Source organism: Marmota flaviventris, chromosome 11 (assembly GCF_047511675.1).
Source record: "Marmota flaviventris isolate mMarFla1 chromosome 11, mMarFla1.hap1, whole genome shotgun sequence".
NCBI classification, from domain to species: domain Eukaryota; kingdom Metazoa; phylum Chordata; class Mammalia; order Rodentia; family Sciuridae; genus Marmota; species Marmota flaviventris.
In genome coordinates, this window is record NC_092508.1 from 93,950,347 (window position 1) to 93,968,086 (window position 17,740).

The following is a 17,740-nucleotide window of genomic DNA, read 5'->3' on the forward strand; positions in this document are numbered from 1 at the left end:
ATTCTTTGTGGTTAGTTTTGTGAAATCTGTGTCTAGAGGTTACCCATGAGCAATGAGAAGAGCCATAGTCAGGTGCGTTTGAAAGGAAGACTCCTCAGTACTCTGCACCCCTTCTCTCTATCCCAACACTCAGAGTTCAATGGTGTCTTTTTGTCTCACTTTCCAGAGGTATAGTAATGGGTTCGGGATATATGACAGGGAAGAGAAATTTCTCAACTCAAATGAAAAGAAGACATTTTCTGAAAATAGTTTAAAGCATGAAGAACCTATCCTGTGGACTAAGGGTGAGATCCTTGGCAAGGGAGCCTACGGCACAGTAAGTTACCATAAAAACTAGAAATCAGAACTCCCTGTCCCTCCTCCACCCCTCTCTTCTCTAACCATCTTCCCCAAGTCCTCCTGCTCACACTCTTACTTCAAATTCAAACACTTTCAGTTGGAAGTAACAGAAAAACCAACCCAAACTGGCTTGAGGAAAAGGACATTTATTGCTTTATGTATCTGTAAGGTAAGGGGTTGGTCTGGCTCTTGTCACTGGTGATTTCAGGAGTCAAACCATATCATCAGGATCTGGTCACTGTCTCTCTGTCCACCAGGCTCCATGTAGTGGTACAGTGGCCATTTCATTTCTAGCTTTTCATTATTCCACATTCAAGCCCAGGGGAAAGAAATGTCTTCCTTCATTAGCTCCAGATGCTACCAGAAGTTGGCAGAACTCATTGCTGGGTGGAAAAACTAAAAGGTGTTCCTTGTGGTTTGTAAATTTTATAAAAATTTACAAAATTTTTATGAAATCTAAAATCTTAGTGGTCTAGATAGTATTTACAAAGACTGACCCCCAAATGAGACCTGCAGAGTCTCTAACTGGGGACATTTCAGGAATCAGTGAGAAGGTGGAAAGACACAAAACTCCCTGATATCACATCATAAGGGTGACTGCCAAGTCCTGTGTCCTCTCCAGGGAGCTTTAGATCTGACCTAACCCAATTATGTCTATTCATTGAATAGATTTACCAAACCACCATAGGATATAATCATCATAGACATCTTTGAGGTAAGTAATTTTACTTCAGTTTTACAGGTGACCAAAAAAATGAAGTCAGAAAGATCATACAACTTACTCAGGGGCTGGAAATATAGCTCAGTTGGTAGAATGCTTGCCCTGCATGCACAAGGCCCTGGGTTCAATCCCCAGCACCCCCCCAAAAAAATTACACAATAACAACTTACTCAAAGTTACATGGCTGGAGAATGGTGAAGCCAGGATTCTAGTCAATCCTAGTCATTATGATGTCCATTGCCATGCTTCTTGCTCATCCTCCTCTTGGCTCAACTGAAACAGAATTTGCTTAAATACTCTATATTTAGGTGGAGATGTAGCAACTTAGAAGAACACAAGCTTTTGGAGGAGATGGGAAAGTCAAATGTCATATGAGGCATTTTGTAAACATGCCTTTATGTCATTTAAATTTAGTAATCAAGTATTGGTTTGCTTTTAGGTATACTGTGGTCTCACTAGCCAAGGGCAGCTAATAGCTGTAAAACAGGTGACCTTGGATACCTCTGATAAATTGGCTACTGAAAAAGAATACCGGAAACTGCAGGAAGAAGTAGATTTACTTAAAGCACTGAAACATGTCAACATTGTGGCTTATTTGGGGACTTGCTTGGAAGAGAACATTGTAAGCATTTTCATGGAGTTTGTTCCTGGTGGCTCAATTTCTAGTATTATAAACCGTTTTGGACCATTGCCTGAGATGGTGTTCTGTAAATATACAAAACAAATTCTGCAAGGTGTTGCTTATCTCCATGAGAACTGTGTGGTCCATCGAGATATCAAAGGAAATAATGTTATGCTCATGCCAACTGGAATCATAAAGCTGATCGATTTTGGCTGTGCTAAGCGTTTGGCTTGGGCAGGCTTAAATGGCACTCACAGTGACATGCTTAAGTCCATGCATGGGACTCCATATTGGATGGCCCCAGAAGTCATCAATGAGTCTGGCTATGGAAGGAAATCAGACATTTGGAGCATTGGTTGCACTGTGTTTGAGATGGCTACAGGGAAGCCTCCACTGGCTTCCATGGACAGGATGGCAGCCATGTTTTACATTGGAGCCCACCGAGGGCTGATGCCTCCTTTACCAGACCACTTCTCAGAAAATGCATCAGATTTTGTGCGCATGTGCCTGACCAGGTAAGAAACTGAAAGTAGGAAGAGAGAGAGAGAGAGAGAGAGAGAGAGAGAGAAATACCCAGAGATTCCATGCAACTGACACTGGCCTTATAATTTCTGACCCATTAAAAACGGTTTCATTTATGAAATTAAACAGGGAATGATTTTGTGCTGAAAGTAATCATGACTGAAAGGAAAGTGACCACAACACTTGGAGTGACCAAGAGATCTTTATTGCAGCATGGCAAAAGAGGAGAAAGAGAGACTGAAAGCAAGAGAGGGAGACAGAGTGAGCAAGAGAAGGAAGAGAGATCAAGAGAGGGAGACAGAGAGCAAGAGCAGGAGAGAGGGGCCCGACAGGAGGGAGTTTTTATAGCCAAAATCTGATGGGGTCTCTGGGTCTGGATCATACAGTAGTGTCATATTCTGCCAGGCAGATTGGGCAGGGGTCAGATGTGGGTTTCTGTTGCACCAGACTGCTGGGGGTCGAGTGTTCAGCCTTGACACAAACAGGTGATAAAGGACCAGACAGAGGAGGATTTGAGTGAGTGGGTTATCCTGTAGCTACTGTTTGTTTAGCCTGCCCTGTAGACAACTTAGCTCAGCCTGTCCTGCACCTAACAATGACCATATTGGGTGACTGTCATTGTTGTCTCCGGGTATAGGGGGCTATCTGTCTGCCAAGAAATGTGCCCATCTCCCTTTCCCAGCACATATTTATCAGCCTATCCTGGTTGAATTTTAGGATGAGCACATGGACCAGAGCAAGAACATATACCCTAGGGGGTAGTTCTGGCACTGCTAGATGCAGACTCATCTTAAGTATCCCAGTGTAGGTTTTGTGGACAGAGCCCCAGGCACAGAACACACACACACACACACAATGGTGCTGGGAATATCATAGGGAACAGAGCTAGATGTGGAGATTGGTCTTTGCTTTTACAATTACTGTAGTTGCTTTGTGTGAGTTTAACAATTACCTATTATTGACTCAAAGCTAGAAACCTCATTTTCTTTCAGTTTGTCATTGTGTTTACATAAACAATACAAACACAAAGCTCTTTAAAGGGAGTGGAATCTTTTATGGCTCTCCTTTTGAAACATTGCTTCATAAACTAAGCAAATACACAACTCATACCACTAATAATAAATTAACAGAGTTGTGAAGTGAAATGGTGTGTATAAATTGTGTATGGGGCACACAATTAAGACCGCATGTTTACTAACCATTAGGGAGAACACTAACACATCTAATTAGCATCATAACATATATATATAATTACCTCCTGAAATTCTATGGCAAAACCCTGAAGGACCCTAGCATCTCACCTGATTCCTATAAGGATATTCCTTAGAGGTGTGCATGTAAAGGATGAGACAGTCTTAAAGACTCAGGAAGAGAGGTGATCCGGTACAGACCAGGAGCAAGGCCTGAACAGGACAGAAGTGGACCTGGGAAAGTGGTAGGAAATAAATTGGATGAGAATACTGCTTTTAGCATTTACAATTTTAAAACATTGCAGTAGCTGGGACATCACTTAGTGTGCTCAGCATGTTTAAGTCCCTTGGTTTAACCCCCAGCACCAAACAACATTAAAAAAAAAAAATGATTAAGTGTTGACAGCTGTAGCCAAGAGGAAAATAGTTTTGAAAGTGCTCACGGGGGAAACTAACAGAATAAGCACAGCATCAAGTCTGGTGTATAACTGGAGAAAGGAGGGGACAAAGGGAAGGAGGTAAGGAGTGGAGTTGCCTGAGGTGGGGAATCAAAAGCACAGTTCCTTCTAAGTCTAAAAGGAGACAGTTTCCGGTAGGAGGGAATAGTGAGTATTTCAAATGCTTCAGAGACAAGGATGAGCTCATTAAATCTGTTTAATATCAAGAGGATAAATACTACAGGGCAAGGGGCCAAATGACTAAGTATTTAGGGGAAAACAAGTTTTGTTGCACGGGGGAACTCACTAAGCTTGGATATGTTAGGAACATCTGGAAGGGATAAAAGAGGATAGCAGTTAGATGGAAAGGGAAAGATTTTTGAGGAGTGATTTCTATTTTGAAGGCAGGAGAAAGGGCCTCTTATGGTGATTTTTATTTTGAAATGATATACAAAAAACACCTAAAAGTAGTTTATTTCCATCTTCACCTGAAAAATGATGTGGTGGTCATTTTGCTTTCAAACTATCAAAAGCTAGCAAAAGAATGCCTTTGGCATAGCTCATTGCAGCTAATGATTGACAATTTCAGTAGTGTGCCAATTTGCTTATTGAGCAGGAACATTTCCAAAAGCTTTTAATTTCTTGAAGAAAAAACCCTAAATCACAATAGTACTCAGCAACCATTTCCTTTTACTTTATGTTCATTTAAGAATGCCCAAAGTGGGGGCTGGGGTTGTAGCTCAGTTGTAAAGTGCTTGCCTAGCACATGTGAAGACCTAGGTTCAATCCTCAGCACCACATAAATATAAATAAAATAAAGTTAAAAAAAAAATGCCCAACATGGTGGTATTGCAATTTATCACCAAAATGCACTTTGTGTCTACTTCCTAAAATTAAGTGTCTAAGTGTCTACTTTCAAAAATTTTTTTCAGTTCTGGATTCCAATGTTAATTTAAAGTACGTATTGCACTATACCCATGAAAGTGTGACTGTGTGTAAATCATACCCCAAAGAAATTGAACAAGAGAATAGAAAAGAGGGGCTTTTTTGGTTTGAACTACTACAGGTCTACCATTTAAAACCCAGATGTATAGATGTATGTTATTTAAGGTATTATTATTAACTCAGGTATTATTCTTAACTCCACTTCACTGATGAGGAAAATCTGAGTCATTAAGATTACATAGCTGAAAACTGGAGTCTGGACTCAGCCCAAGTCTGTTGAACAGTTGGTGGCTGTACTTTTATCTTCAAAGTCTGCACTGGGTGAAGTGCATCTTACAGGCACATTACTGGGTGCTGCTTCTAATGTGTTTTCCCTTCTTAGGGACCAGCATGAGCGACCTTCAGCTCTCCAGCTCCTGAAACACTCCTTCTTGAAGAGAAATCACTGAGAACACAAAGACTTTCTCCCCAGGCCAATGTAGATGCGGTTATTGCTTAATTGTGGGGAATGATGGTTAAGGACCTTTGTTTTCTTCTTGGAAATTGTCTACCCCAACTTAACCAGATCCTACGGTGTTACCAACAGCAAATTCTAGGTACATATTAGCAGCCTCAAGTTTCAGGCATGATTATTCATGTGTATAAGAAAGGTTTCCTAAATAATGATCTGTTCCAGTGTTTATGGTTTTGATTGTCCAGGAATCTATTGTTTTATGTATTTCCTTTGATTTTTGGCCTCTCAATTTTAATTTCATAAGTATACAATAAATTTAAAGACATTTATCTTGTCTTGGTGAGTAGAGACTATTAATTCTTGTAAAGGAGTCTACAAGAAAGTGGGGAAATTAAGTCAAAAGAGATGCTAAGACTGTTTACTTTGGCAGCAGTGCTAACCTTAGATTCTAGGAGCCTTGAGGTCTACCAGGAGGTAAGTGCCTTGATGTTCCATGAGAGAGTTGTTGAACTATTTATTTAAGGTAGAGTCATAAGACTTTGGCTGCTTTTGTTGTAATTAATGCATAATATGATTTGACAGTTCTGCCTACCACACCTAGAACTGGCTAAGCCTAAACCAGCTGGCAGAACAAAAGCTAGATCTGGTAAGAGAATGAATCCACAGCATAAATTTTTCAGAGAACTTTGGTCACTTCACTTGAGTTAAAGTCATCCTTTTCTTACAAAAAGGTCCCTTTTCTTTTGGTACCAGGATTGAACGCAGGGGCACTCTACCACATCCCCAGCCCAATTTTGTATTTTAAAGACAGGGTCTGAGGGACTGGGGATGTGGCTCAAGCAGTAGCGCGCTCGCCTGGCATGCGTGCGGCCCGGGTTCGATCCTCAGCACCACATACAAAGATGTTGTGTCCGCCAAGAACTAAAAAATAAATATTAAAAAAAAAAAAGACAGGGTCTGAGTTGCTTAGAGCCTTGCTCTTGCTGAGGCTGGCTTTGAACTCACCCTACTCCTGCCTCAGCCTCCCAAGCCGCTGGGATTACAGGTGTACCTGGCTACTTTTCAAACATTTCTATTTCTGGAAAAGAACTGTTAGAATATTTCAAGTCCCTTTAAGTCGGTGGACAATTTTTTACATTTTTTTTTATTTTAATTACTGTGGGTTCATCCACTAAATTTCATCGACACTTGTTTTAGGCTATATCCAGAGTCTTTCAGGATGGCACAACTATAAATTAATTGCAGGTGCCTTCTAACAATAGTATCAGGGTTTGCCAAAACCAAGCTGCTGCTTTAGTTTTTGAGAAATATATGTAAAATGTAGCCCAGGTGAGGAAAAAGCAGATTTTGCTTTGACCAACATATAACACTGAATGAAGTCTTTGAGTTTACTTCCCTTCTCTCAAGCTTGGACAGTTTTTTTTCATATTTGAAAAGCTTATTTTTAAAACTAGTTCCTTATTTTACTTAACTTGCATACCAACATGATCAGAAATAATGTGATTCTGTAAAGGTAGGGCTTAATTCTTTTCTCATTTTGGAGATTTTCAGTCTTTTTAAAATATCTTTTAGGTCTGGTGATATAGCTCAGTGGTAGTGCCAAGCCTACACAAGGCCTGGAATTGATTCCCAGAATGGGTGCAGAGGGGATTTGATTATCATACTGAATATTCAACCCTATTACACCCATGAGGAAAGGGTAGAGAATGTTCGTGTACAAAGACCATGGTAATGAACATATTAAGTTGATTAAAATAACCTACTCCTTTTCTGTTAATAAAGAAAACAACACAATTTTGAAATTAAAAAAAAAAAAACAAACCTTCAAAATAGGGTTCAGAGGTAGTTTTCTCAAGATTACCAAACTGGTAGTTGGGATTGCTACCCAGATATATTCAACCTGAAAGCTCTTTTCCTTGCAGCCTTCCAGACTCAATAGTTTTAAAATACCAGTTACATTCTTAAGGTTTGCTCAAAATACCAGAAGTCTAGAATGTATTCTGAATACTTTAATGGTGTGCAAAGCTTTCCATTCTACACTTAGCAGTTATACTGCCTTCCAATCCATGAGCATCACTATTTCCACCAAGAACAACTATCCAAGTTTTCATACCATCACACTTTAAAATTTCATTTTGTTTTGATCTTCTTTTATGTTCTAGGTCCAAATTCAAACAAAGAAATTTTAACTTCCAAGTAAAGCTCTAAAATAAGCAGTCCTCTGATTTCAACTTTAACCTACATTAGGCCTGATATTGTGGACCTTTCTCAGTTGCTGAATGAGGTGGTGACAAGGAGAGCGAACTCTCTAGCATGTGGGATAACATATAATATCTACTCTCTATTGGAAGACCACTAGAGCAATCCTGGGCCTTCTGTAAAAAAAAGCAGCTGCAAGATAAAAACCAACTTAATCTGCTCAATGAGCAACTTAAATACTCCAACACTTGTAAAATTGCCTTTTTTTCTTTTGCTGTATTTTAAAAGAAGTATTCAATTTAGGCAGCTACTTGGGATGCAGAATTCAAAGTTTGAGGCCAGCCTGGGCAACTTAGCAAGAACCTGTGCCAAAATTAAAAAGGGGCTAGGGGCACAGCTCAGCACTAACACCTGGGATTGATCCCCAGTTCAAGTGGTGGTGATAGTTATACAGTTTAAAGCATTTATTTAAAAGCATAGAACTTGTCTTTAAAAAAGCTTTCCAGGTGATTCTGTAAACTTTAAAATCCTGGATGTGGGTAACTATCTTTACTGATGTGAGTACAGAGGAAGTTGGAGAGGGCAGATTTAAAAACTGACTTTACGTGGAACCAAATGAAGACACAAAATCAAATATATCACCTAATATCACTGTATTAAGCAGTGGGGCTGAGATTGGAATGCAGACCATCCAATCCGAGGCAGCATTCCTTCATGATATATGTATAGTTACTTGGATAGTCAATTGTAGTCAGGCTTGGTGGGCACGTGCCTGTAATCCCAATGACTTGGGAGGTGGAGGTAGCTGGATTGCAAATTCAAGGTCAGCCTCAGCGTGTTAACAAGACTCCACCTCAAACTAAAAAATAAAACGAGGACCGGGGATTTACATAGCTCAGTCCCTGGTTTCAATTCGAGTACCTCCCCAAACAGTCAACTATATTAGAGACCACATTTCCCAGGGACTAAAAATTATTTAATTCACATTGATTTAACAAGACATGTTACAGCCTTGGATTTATGTTGTCAGTAAGCAAATTTTATTAATTCCTTATATAGATACTGAGAAGCTGAAATTCAGTGACTAATTCATGCCAGTATATACATAACTCCTGTTTTGGATTTTTCTATCAGCAAAGATCCCAATTGTCCTTGGGAGAGGGTGGGGGTTAACTACATTCAGAAAATGAAATCCCAATCTCTGTTTACAATGAAATAAGTACCCATTTTGTCTTTCTAACCAAGTGAAACTGCTTGAAAAACACACCTTAAAAACAGGAATGTATTCATTACTAAACAAAAGGCAAATCAAACTACTAAGTGGAAGTGTCAATAAGCAGAATTTAAGTGAGGCTTTCTCATATAATTTGGAAATCGAAATTAAACAGCTTTCAGAATTTACTTTTTGAGATTAATGAATAACAGTGAATGAGAACAGAACTGTTCTTAGTTATGCAACCTTTAATACATCTTATCAACCTACCTAAAAAATTCAAGCAGAAATGTGGATAAATTACAGAAAAGAAAAAGAGAAGTCAAGAAGCAAAAGCCGGTGGGGTCCAAATCAACACTGGATTTAAAAAAAAAAAAAAAAAATGAAAGCATAGTATCAGAGCTAAATAGTGAGCACTGGCAAGTTTACTTCAATTGTAAAGATACATGTTTCAGGCAAACTTCTTATAAAACAAGCAAACTTCTGGCTTGGCTTACATCTGTGAACTTACAACAATCAAATTGTCCTTCAACTTTAGATATAAATATAGCCGCAAACTCTCAAAATTAACATACTATTATCATAACAGTAGCCTAGGAGGACAGGGGCATAATGTGTTTTTCCAGTGTTTAAAAACCAGCCTCTCTTAAATATATGGGCACATAAAACTTAAACTGTAACTTCAAGTTGCCCCAGAGGGTTGCTGATCCTTCCTCTGTGTAAATTTGGTTAGTGAATTCCTACTGCCTCCCAAGGAAGTCAGCCGAGTGAGAAACTGCTAATACTAAGTCAAGGATCCTTTATAACAAGAATTTTCAAAAATTGCTTAGCAAAAAACCCCTAAAAATCACATAGCAAGTTAAGCATAATAGGTGAGAAATATTGCTTTTCATTTAGATAAAACAGGGAACAGTGAAATCTAATGAACATAACTGTCTTCCTTTACAAGTTACCATGTTTGAAAAAATAAAAAGTATTTCCAAAAATGAAAACCACTAAAATTTCTAAGAATATGTATTGTATAATAATATTCACGACATATAAGCAATGGTTTATTTCTAAAGTTGATTAAGGAATAAATACCAGCAATTTAAATTCTCAAATATAAATGAAAATGTGCTTGAAACCTTTTAAGGCAAGGTATTTGTTAACTAACAAAAACATCTTACTCTGGTCATCTAAAGTGGACCTCAATAAGTAACTTCTTTAATTCAAAGAGGATAGACAGGTCCCAAAGATAAGGTATCCTATATAATTAAAATCTGTTAGTACAAAGTACCATAAGCATCCCCTAATGACATCCAAAAACATACATCCTGTAGAAATTTTCTTTCAACAACTGTGAATAACCTGAACTAATTCACACATGTTGCAACTGCTTTCAAAAAGAAAACCTAGGACAAATGCCATTACTTTTCAGGATTTAAATACAGACAACTCAGAGACGCCGCAAGGTCTCAATCACTAATGAGTATTACCAGTGATTTTATAATGTAGGCCTCTGAGATGTTATTGACCTACCTAAAGAGAATGTCAGACACTCCTGAATATGAACAAACACTCCTTTGCTTTGGTTCTGAAAACACCATAAAGTAGCTAAGGCAAATATTCAAGGGGGCACAGAACAATACTGGAAAACTGGATCAGAGGTAGAAGTAAAGCTTTTGTTTGTAATGTGCTTTTGTATAAAGGTAACAAATCTGTGATCTGGGGAAAACACAACTTAAAAATGAATCACTCTTTTATAAGATGTTTGAAGATAATGCTTTTTAATATTTCAAATATTTTTTAAAATGTCATAAAAAACGTATCACCTTAACAGTACTTTGCACATGTGGAATTCATACCTAAATCTGATACTATTTTGGTTTATTTATGGCTACTTACAAGAAGACTCATGGTATTAATGTCCATTTGTCTGAGTCTTTTTCTTTGGTAGAGCCTAATGGGACCAGGCAGATGAACTATTTTATGCAAACAATTTGGTTAAAGCAAATTCACGATAATATGAATTATAAGATTTTTGTTTAATGGAAATAAACTTTAAAAGATTTCCACATTTATCCCCATTGTGGTTCTGGAAGCTTAATATCCTGTTCAGAGGTTAAAGAGTTTCAATAGCTCACACAATCCTGTAAAAATCACAACCGGCTGCCCTTTAATAAATAAAGTCATTGTAAAGAATTACATTTACAGAGTGAAAAGTAAATACATAGCATTTCAAATTCAATTTTGGAAGTACTAATAAGTACTGACCCATAACAATATACACTAGCTATCTTTTTAACTGTCCATCATTAGCACCAATAAAGATTCAACAAAATTACCTTTATTCCCACATCTCAAAACAATTCTGCAAATTCTTAGTGAAGTTTAACTACAGCCACAGACCTTAAATATTCACATTGTTTCCTATGCTATACTGAAAATAAATTCACTACTTTTCTGGATACTCTTTACAAAATCTTATTAAAATTCCTGGTTTTATCCCCAATTATACAGTAGCACAACCACCCTATGTCATTTCACATGATAGCTCTGTAGAGGTTTCACATCTAAAATTACCAAGAACAAAAACCCTTCCCTCCCTCATCTTGCATTCAGCTTAATTCTATACTAGTCCTTGGATTATGTACCACTGTAAAAGTATAACTGTATCAAAATTACCATGTTTATGGATACAATATTATGCCATACAGAGCAACAAAGTTACATATAATGACAAAGATTACTAATGTTATGCAAGACAATAACAAATGTGGACATGCTAGCTAGGCAAAGTCCCTACAAAGAGGCTGCTAGTTTCCCAAGTTCAAATAACATTGACAAAAATAATTAACAATTATCTTAAAAAAAATTATAAGCTACTGGCAAATAAGGTAACTGCTAAATAAAAGTAGAGCACAAGATTAAACTCTTAATATTTACAACCACAAGATTTTTGAGTAAAATTACAATTGTGCACATATCAGTGGCTTTGTAACAAAAATAGTTCATATACACAGAGGAAAAATTAAGACAGTTTTCCGTTCAACAGAAGTTGAATCCAACCCATCTCAAAGATACTAAACAGCTCGAAGGTATACCACAGAATAAATTCAAGATTAGCCAATAAACAAGAGCCATACTACTGGTGTTTTAAGACAAAATTTAACCATGTTAAAGTCTATTATTCAATCAGGAGTCAGATGACTGTGCAAACTTTACCTCAACAGGAATATACTGAGATGTGCAAACAAATATAAAACCTCCACTAGAGTGGTTTGACGGGAGACTGAAGTTTTTTTTTTTTTTTTCCTTATAGAACTTTCTGATAACAATCATAAGCTGTAAGTACAGGTACAATGCACAGTCAGTGATCTTTTTATTGTTAGAATATAAAACAATTAAGAGAGCATAGGTTTCATTTCATTTTTATAAGGAAGACTGCATTTACCTGAAAAAAATATGGCATCACACACAGACACACTTCAGGGGAGGAGTATATTTAAGAATACGGTGTAATTCTGAATGCTAAAGGTAAAGTGATCCTTGTTTACTGTTAAAATATGTAGTGTTAAAAGTTCTTTAAGGAAAAACTTACTAATTCTTCACTATGTAAGTTTTTGTGAATTTAGTTTTCAAATCACAGTAATCCACATATCCATTATTAATAGCTGTTTTGTAGTACTGCAACAAGCCAACAAACACTTAAATGCACTTCACATCAAGAGTATGTAAACTTTATTTTTTCCTCTTCAAGCCTTCAGAAAATTAGGGGTTATTTCAGCAGCCAATCTGGTCAAAACCTCTGAAGGCAAAAATTGAGTGCCTCACAGTACAGACCATCTGTGGCACTGCATACCCATCCGGTAGTGAAGTGTCCCCCTCTAATGGCTTCCAGTAAGGCCTAGAGTTTAAGGTTAACATGAAAAAGTGCCACCTTTGTTTTAGGTTAGTGATGGACTCTGACAAGAGAAAATAAAGTTATTCTGTATATTGTTATACTTACAAGCAGCTCCAATCCTGAGTATTTATGGTAATATCTAAACATACAAAAATGTATGTACATTTTTCTCCACTTTCTTGTAAACAGTTGTCAGCATACTGTTTTATCCCTTTATCATTGAAACATGCAAATCATACATACAGTATAAATACACAAAAGAAAACAATTTACACTCATTCAAAAGCCAAGCAACAAAAAAATAGCTACAGTATTCAAATTATAAATAATGGATGCTTGAGGCATCTTATATTCCTAGAAGCAGCCAGCCATTCATCCTAATGTTCTTAGCTGCAATTGTAGAAATACTGAGTTTTGCACCTTCCATGCTTTTACAGTATTTATAAACACTATCATATGTGGAGATAAAGACTTGTTTACTATAATCTCTTCTTTTCAGAATGAAGAATAAAGCAGCACTTACAAATTTTGAAGCAGTGGCAGCAACAGCAGGTGTTACCACTGCTAGATCAGGAGGAAGTTTTCCACTTTAACCATTTTTAAATTAAAAAAGTAAAGGAAAAATTGACCTAAACAAATGATTACATGTTCATTCCTTGGGCACTTAACAGCGAGTCCAGCATGTCGAATGTGTCTTTGTAGTCCATATGCTGGCTGTTTGTACTGTACTCGTGATTGGCATCAGGACCGTTGGTCTCCACTGGCTTCTTGTCCAGTTTCACGAGGGTGCTGAGATGTCCGTAGCCCACCTGGTATGTGACAGGGGGAGGAGGGGGTAAGGGATGGTTAAAAACAGAGTTGTGAGAGGATATATACTGCTTAACAGAGGAGGAAGAACTAGATGAACTACCTGAACTTTTGGAACTTTTGCTCATTTTGGAGTGATGGTTGTGAGAGGCATCATTGATATGCAGCTTCTTCCTTGAAGAACTGGAACTAGAGGAAATGCCATCACTGCTCAGGCCAACAGGACTCCTCAAAACAGTGGGTGGTATTCCATCAGCACTGTGTTTACTGCCACTGCTGCTGCTGCTGCTGCTGCCACTATGTAAGTGGGAATGCTTGTGACTGCTTGCATGGTGACGGTTTGCAGGATGCTCCTTGTGCTTTTCCTTATGGTCTCTGCTAATATGAGGGCTTGAATGTTTGCTCTTCCCACTGCCTTCATCAGAAGAGCTGTGTCTTTCTGAGGATGAAACTTTTATCTTCATCTTCAGTTCTTCCTTACTGGTGCCTTTATCAGTGGGTGGTATTGGAATCCGTAATTTTAGTGATCCACTTTTTTCCTTTTTCTCTCCTATGAATTTTTCAGGTTTTTCAGTATTTGTGATGGGAATTTTCATTTTAATAGGAGAAGTTACAGAACTGCTGCTGGCTGCCTGTGACTGCATGTGTTTGTGTTGCTGCTCTACCTGGGCAGCTATATAATGATCCCTTACATCAAGATCTAGAGTTTCTAGCTTGCGTTTTTCTCTATATTTATCTAAAGACATTTTCTGAGGAATTACCCCAGGAGTAGCAGAAATAGGCCCATGGTGTTTACTGCTCCCTGCTTTATGAACATATTCTTGCTTAACAGAAGAATGATCAGAAATTTTGTCAGTTCTATGATGTAATCCTGAATGCAGTGATACTGAAGGTCCCTGCTGGAAGTTGATGTTGTATTGGCTACCAGACAAAGATGTCTCCTGTTTCTGTGAATAAATCGGTTCTGTCCTTGTTGATTCTTGATGCTGAGGCCATTCTTGGTGTGATGACAAACCATATGAGGTACTGGGCATTCCTGATGCTAGCACTGACAGATTATCAGATGTATGGCTGTCCTGAACAGATAAATTTCCTGAATTTAGAGGTACCGGTGTAGGGAATGCTGATGTAGATGGTTTCTGAAAACTTGGGTTTGTAGGCACACCTGTGACACTATCTACTAGTATTGAATTCTGGACCAAAGATGAGCCAAGAAGTGGTGTCTCTGAAACTTGTCCATCTACTTTTGGTTTCTTAGCCGCCTGATTAGCCTATTTACATAAAACAAAAGAAGCAATGACAACGAAGGAATATAAATTTCTTTGCTTATAAAAGATGACATGAGATATATGTAAATAAAATCACCTGGAGTTCAGGTTTTCTGTTGCCAGTAAATAAATGTTTTATTTGGAGATATATCAAAAGGCTATCAAGTTGAAAATACTAGTTTTAGAAAAAAAACTAAATCTTAGCCCATCATGAGACAGTAATTTATCTATTTGAACAATGAATACTTTCATTGTAATCAGTGATAATTAAAAATAAAAAGTATAATGTACTTGAAAGACCTACACCAAAGTAGCTGAATCAACTATGAATCTATGTAGCTTATGGTATGTCTTAATTATTTACAAATACTGGAAAGATGATTAACCATATCATTTCAAACTGGTTAGCTATGTAATAGTTAAGTGACAAACTGAAAATCTATTAAATCCTGCCAATTTTCTTACCCTCCAGTTTCGAATCCTCTTCAACCTACTAGGTGTTTTCTCCAATATTTGTAGAAACTCATGTGTTAGCTCTAAAAATAAAATTTAAATAAAAAACTTAGAAGGTGTCTTTAGGATTTAAATTACTTTCAAGTGGGCAATATTAAAAAAGAGATCCTAAGAGTTAATCTCTTTCATTGTTAAACTCCTCTTCAACCTTCAACAGAAGTTGATACAATTCTGAATTGGTATTTTTTCAAAGCTGCCTAAGCAGAGCAGTTGTTCTTCTTTTTTTAAAAAGAATATCCCCCACCCTCTGTGGCCACTATTACTTGCTTTAGAATCTCTGTAAAATTCTGTAGTGTGTATATATGTGTGTGTGCATATATATATATATAGTGTCCCTCCCCCACCCCACAAAAAACTTCATTAGGCAAGAAATATAGTAATATCTGTTGAAGGCAAGATTCATCAATAGATCTTTTATCAATGAATTCTTTTAAATTAGTGGGCAAAAGTTTTGAAGGAAAGGATATTTGTATAATCTCAATGTATGTTCTCCAAGGTGTTTATTAATTATAAAGAGAAAAATAATAATTTGACAGTGGAGAAACTCAAGCATTATCACCTTAAGTGCTTATCCCTAGTGAGATAAAGCATACTTCTGCAGTTTTCTTGCCAAAACCAAATAACTTCCATCTAATTATGAAAAAATACTGGACAAACCCCAACTAGGAAATGCTCTGTAAAACAACTAACCATTATTCTTCAAAGTGTCAAAAGTCATGAAAGAAAGATTAAAGAACTGTTACAGACTGGCAAACTTAAAGCAACATGTCAACTAAATGGAACATGGGATCTGGGAAAATCTGGAAATAATCTGTGGTTTAGTTAAGAGTATTATACTAATGTTAATTTTCTGTTTTTGATGATATTGCTACATAACACCACCAGAGATGCTGGGTGAAGGGTGTACAGAAAATTCTATACATTCTTTCATAATTTAAGTTTTAAATCTTTTCAAAGTGTTGAAAAGGTAAAAATAAATAAATGGATAAATTCCCCCACTTATACTCTAGCAACCAACACTATTTATATATAGTGTTAAGAAATAGTGATAATTAGCAAATTATCCTGGCCATAATTTTATCCATTTTCTTAAATTTAGGGTGAGAGTGAGATGACCCACTTTCCAAAGTGTTGTGATTATAATAAATTATCACTTCATACACTAAAATAGCATCATTAATAGTGGCCACCCTCAAAACAAATAGATGAATTTCACTGCGAAGTGAAACACAATAGTGGGAGGGAACCTCTGTCAGGAGACTACAGATTCACTTATTTTTCAGTACAAACAGCAAGTTTTTGTGTAAACTATTCTAAGCAAACATTAAAATTGACAATGAAAACACAAGATAGAATGTCTCCCAAAAAAAAGCAGAATATACAAAAATTCTGCACCAGCATGATGACTATCCAAAACTAGCCTACGACTTACATATGCTAATAACCACCACATGAATCAAAGTATCTAATAACTTTTCAAGATGCAACCTTCTTGACCATTTTATAACTGTTCTGTTATTTTCATGAGTTTCTGATCAAGTATGGATAAAAGCCTGGACTTTCACTTCTTTGTTCAAAACCAACCAACCAACCAACCACTTTTCTGCATGACACTAGAAAATTCAAAATACTTTTGGGTCCAATATTAATGAAAAATTGTTTTTTGACTTAGCTTCTTTAACAACTTTGTCGTCAAACATTAAATACACACAATATTTCCCAGTCCAACACCTGGTACCCAGCAGACAAAAAACATAAGCTTTGTTTTTCTTATGTATCCTACTCCATTAATTTTTGGGGGGAGGGTACTGGGGATTGAACCCTAGGGGTGCTTAACCACTGAGCCATTTTTTTAAAAAATTATTTATTCTTAAATTTTAGATGGATATAATATCTTTATTTTACATTTATGTGGTGCTGAAGATTGAATCCCCCAGTGCCTCGTGTATGCTAGGTGAGCACTACCACTGAGCCACAATCCCAGCCCCCATTTTTTTGTATTTTACTTAGAGACAGGGTCTCAATGAGTTGCTTAGGGCCTCGCTAAGTTGCTGAGGCTGGCTTTGAACTCGAGATCCTTTTGCCTCAGCCTCCTGAGCCACTGGGATTACAGGTGTGTCCACTGAGCCTGGCTCTATTAAATTTTATAACAAAGGAACAAAGAATCTGTTAAATAATCTGTTAACATAAGTAACTGGTTAGAGTCACAAAAAACACTGTACAATGCTTAAAAATAGAGGCCTTTCTTTTTCAAAGCTAAAAAATATATTAAGGACCCTGGATGTTATGGCACACACCTATAATCCCAGTGACCAAGGAGACTGAGGTAGGAGGATCGCAAGTTCAAAGCCAGCCTCATCAACTTAGTGAGACTGTCTCAAAAAAAAGTCTGGGGATGTGGTTCAGTGGTTAAGTGCCCTTGGTTCAATCCCAGGTAACAAAAAATGTAAGGGTTCAGAGTGTAGCTCAATCGTACTGAATGCTTTGCCTAGCATTCTAAAGGCCCTGAATTCAATCCCTTGAACTGCAAAAAACACCACCACATATATAAGGGTCTATTAATCTGAAAATATATACAAACACCCCAAAAACCTTATAGTTAGGCAAAGTCTAAATCAATGTTG

The 17,740-nt window shown here is 37.1% G+C and overlaps 2 protein-coding genes across 10 annotated transcripts in view; one reads left to right on the forward strand and one right to left on the reverse strand.

Annotated features, from left to right (window-relative positions):
* Positions 1 to 5,225, forward strand: part of Map3k19 (mitogen-activated protein kinase kinase kinase 19) — a 37,379-nt gene extending 32,154 nt beyond the window's left edge. For 3 of the 5 annotated variants that reach the window (XM_027936818.3, XM_027936821.1, XM_027936820.2), the window contains 3 exons: positions 167 to 316; positions 1,500 to 2,197; positions 5,159 to 5,225. In XM_027936818.3, coding sequence (XP_027792619.3) covers positions 167 to 316; positions 1,500 to 2,197; positions 5,159 to 5,225 — 915 coding nt within the window. The remainder of the gene's footprint in view (positions 1 to 166; positions 317 to 1,499; positions 2,198 to 5,158) is intronic. The other 2 variants (XM_027936823.1, XM_027936822.1) reach the window with 2 other exon arrangements.
* Positions 5,226 to 8,446: 3,221 nt separating this feature from the next.
* Positions 8,447 to 17,740, reverse strand: part of Ccnt2 (cyclin T2) — a 39,299-nt gene continuing 30,005 nt past the window's right edge. For 4 of the 5 annotated variants that reach the window (XM_027936826.3, XM_071619232.1, XM_071619233.1 and 1 more), the window contains 2 exons: positions 15,069 to 15,139; positions 8,447 to 14,606 (listed from right to left, as the gene is read on the reverse strand). In XM_027936826.3, the coding sequence (XP_027792627.1) occupies positions 13,170 to 14,606; positions 15,069 to 15,139 (1,508 nt within the window). In that variant the 3' untranslated portion in view covers positions 8,447 to 13,169. The remainder of the gene's footprint in view (positions 14,607 to 15,068; positions 15,140 to 17,740) is intronic. The other variant, XM_027936827.3, reaches the window with a different exon arrangement.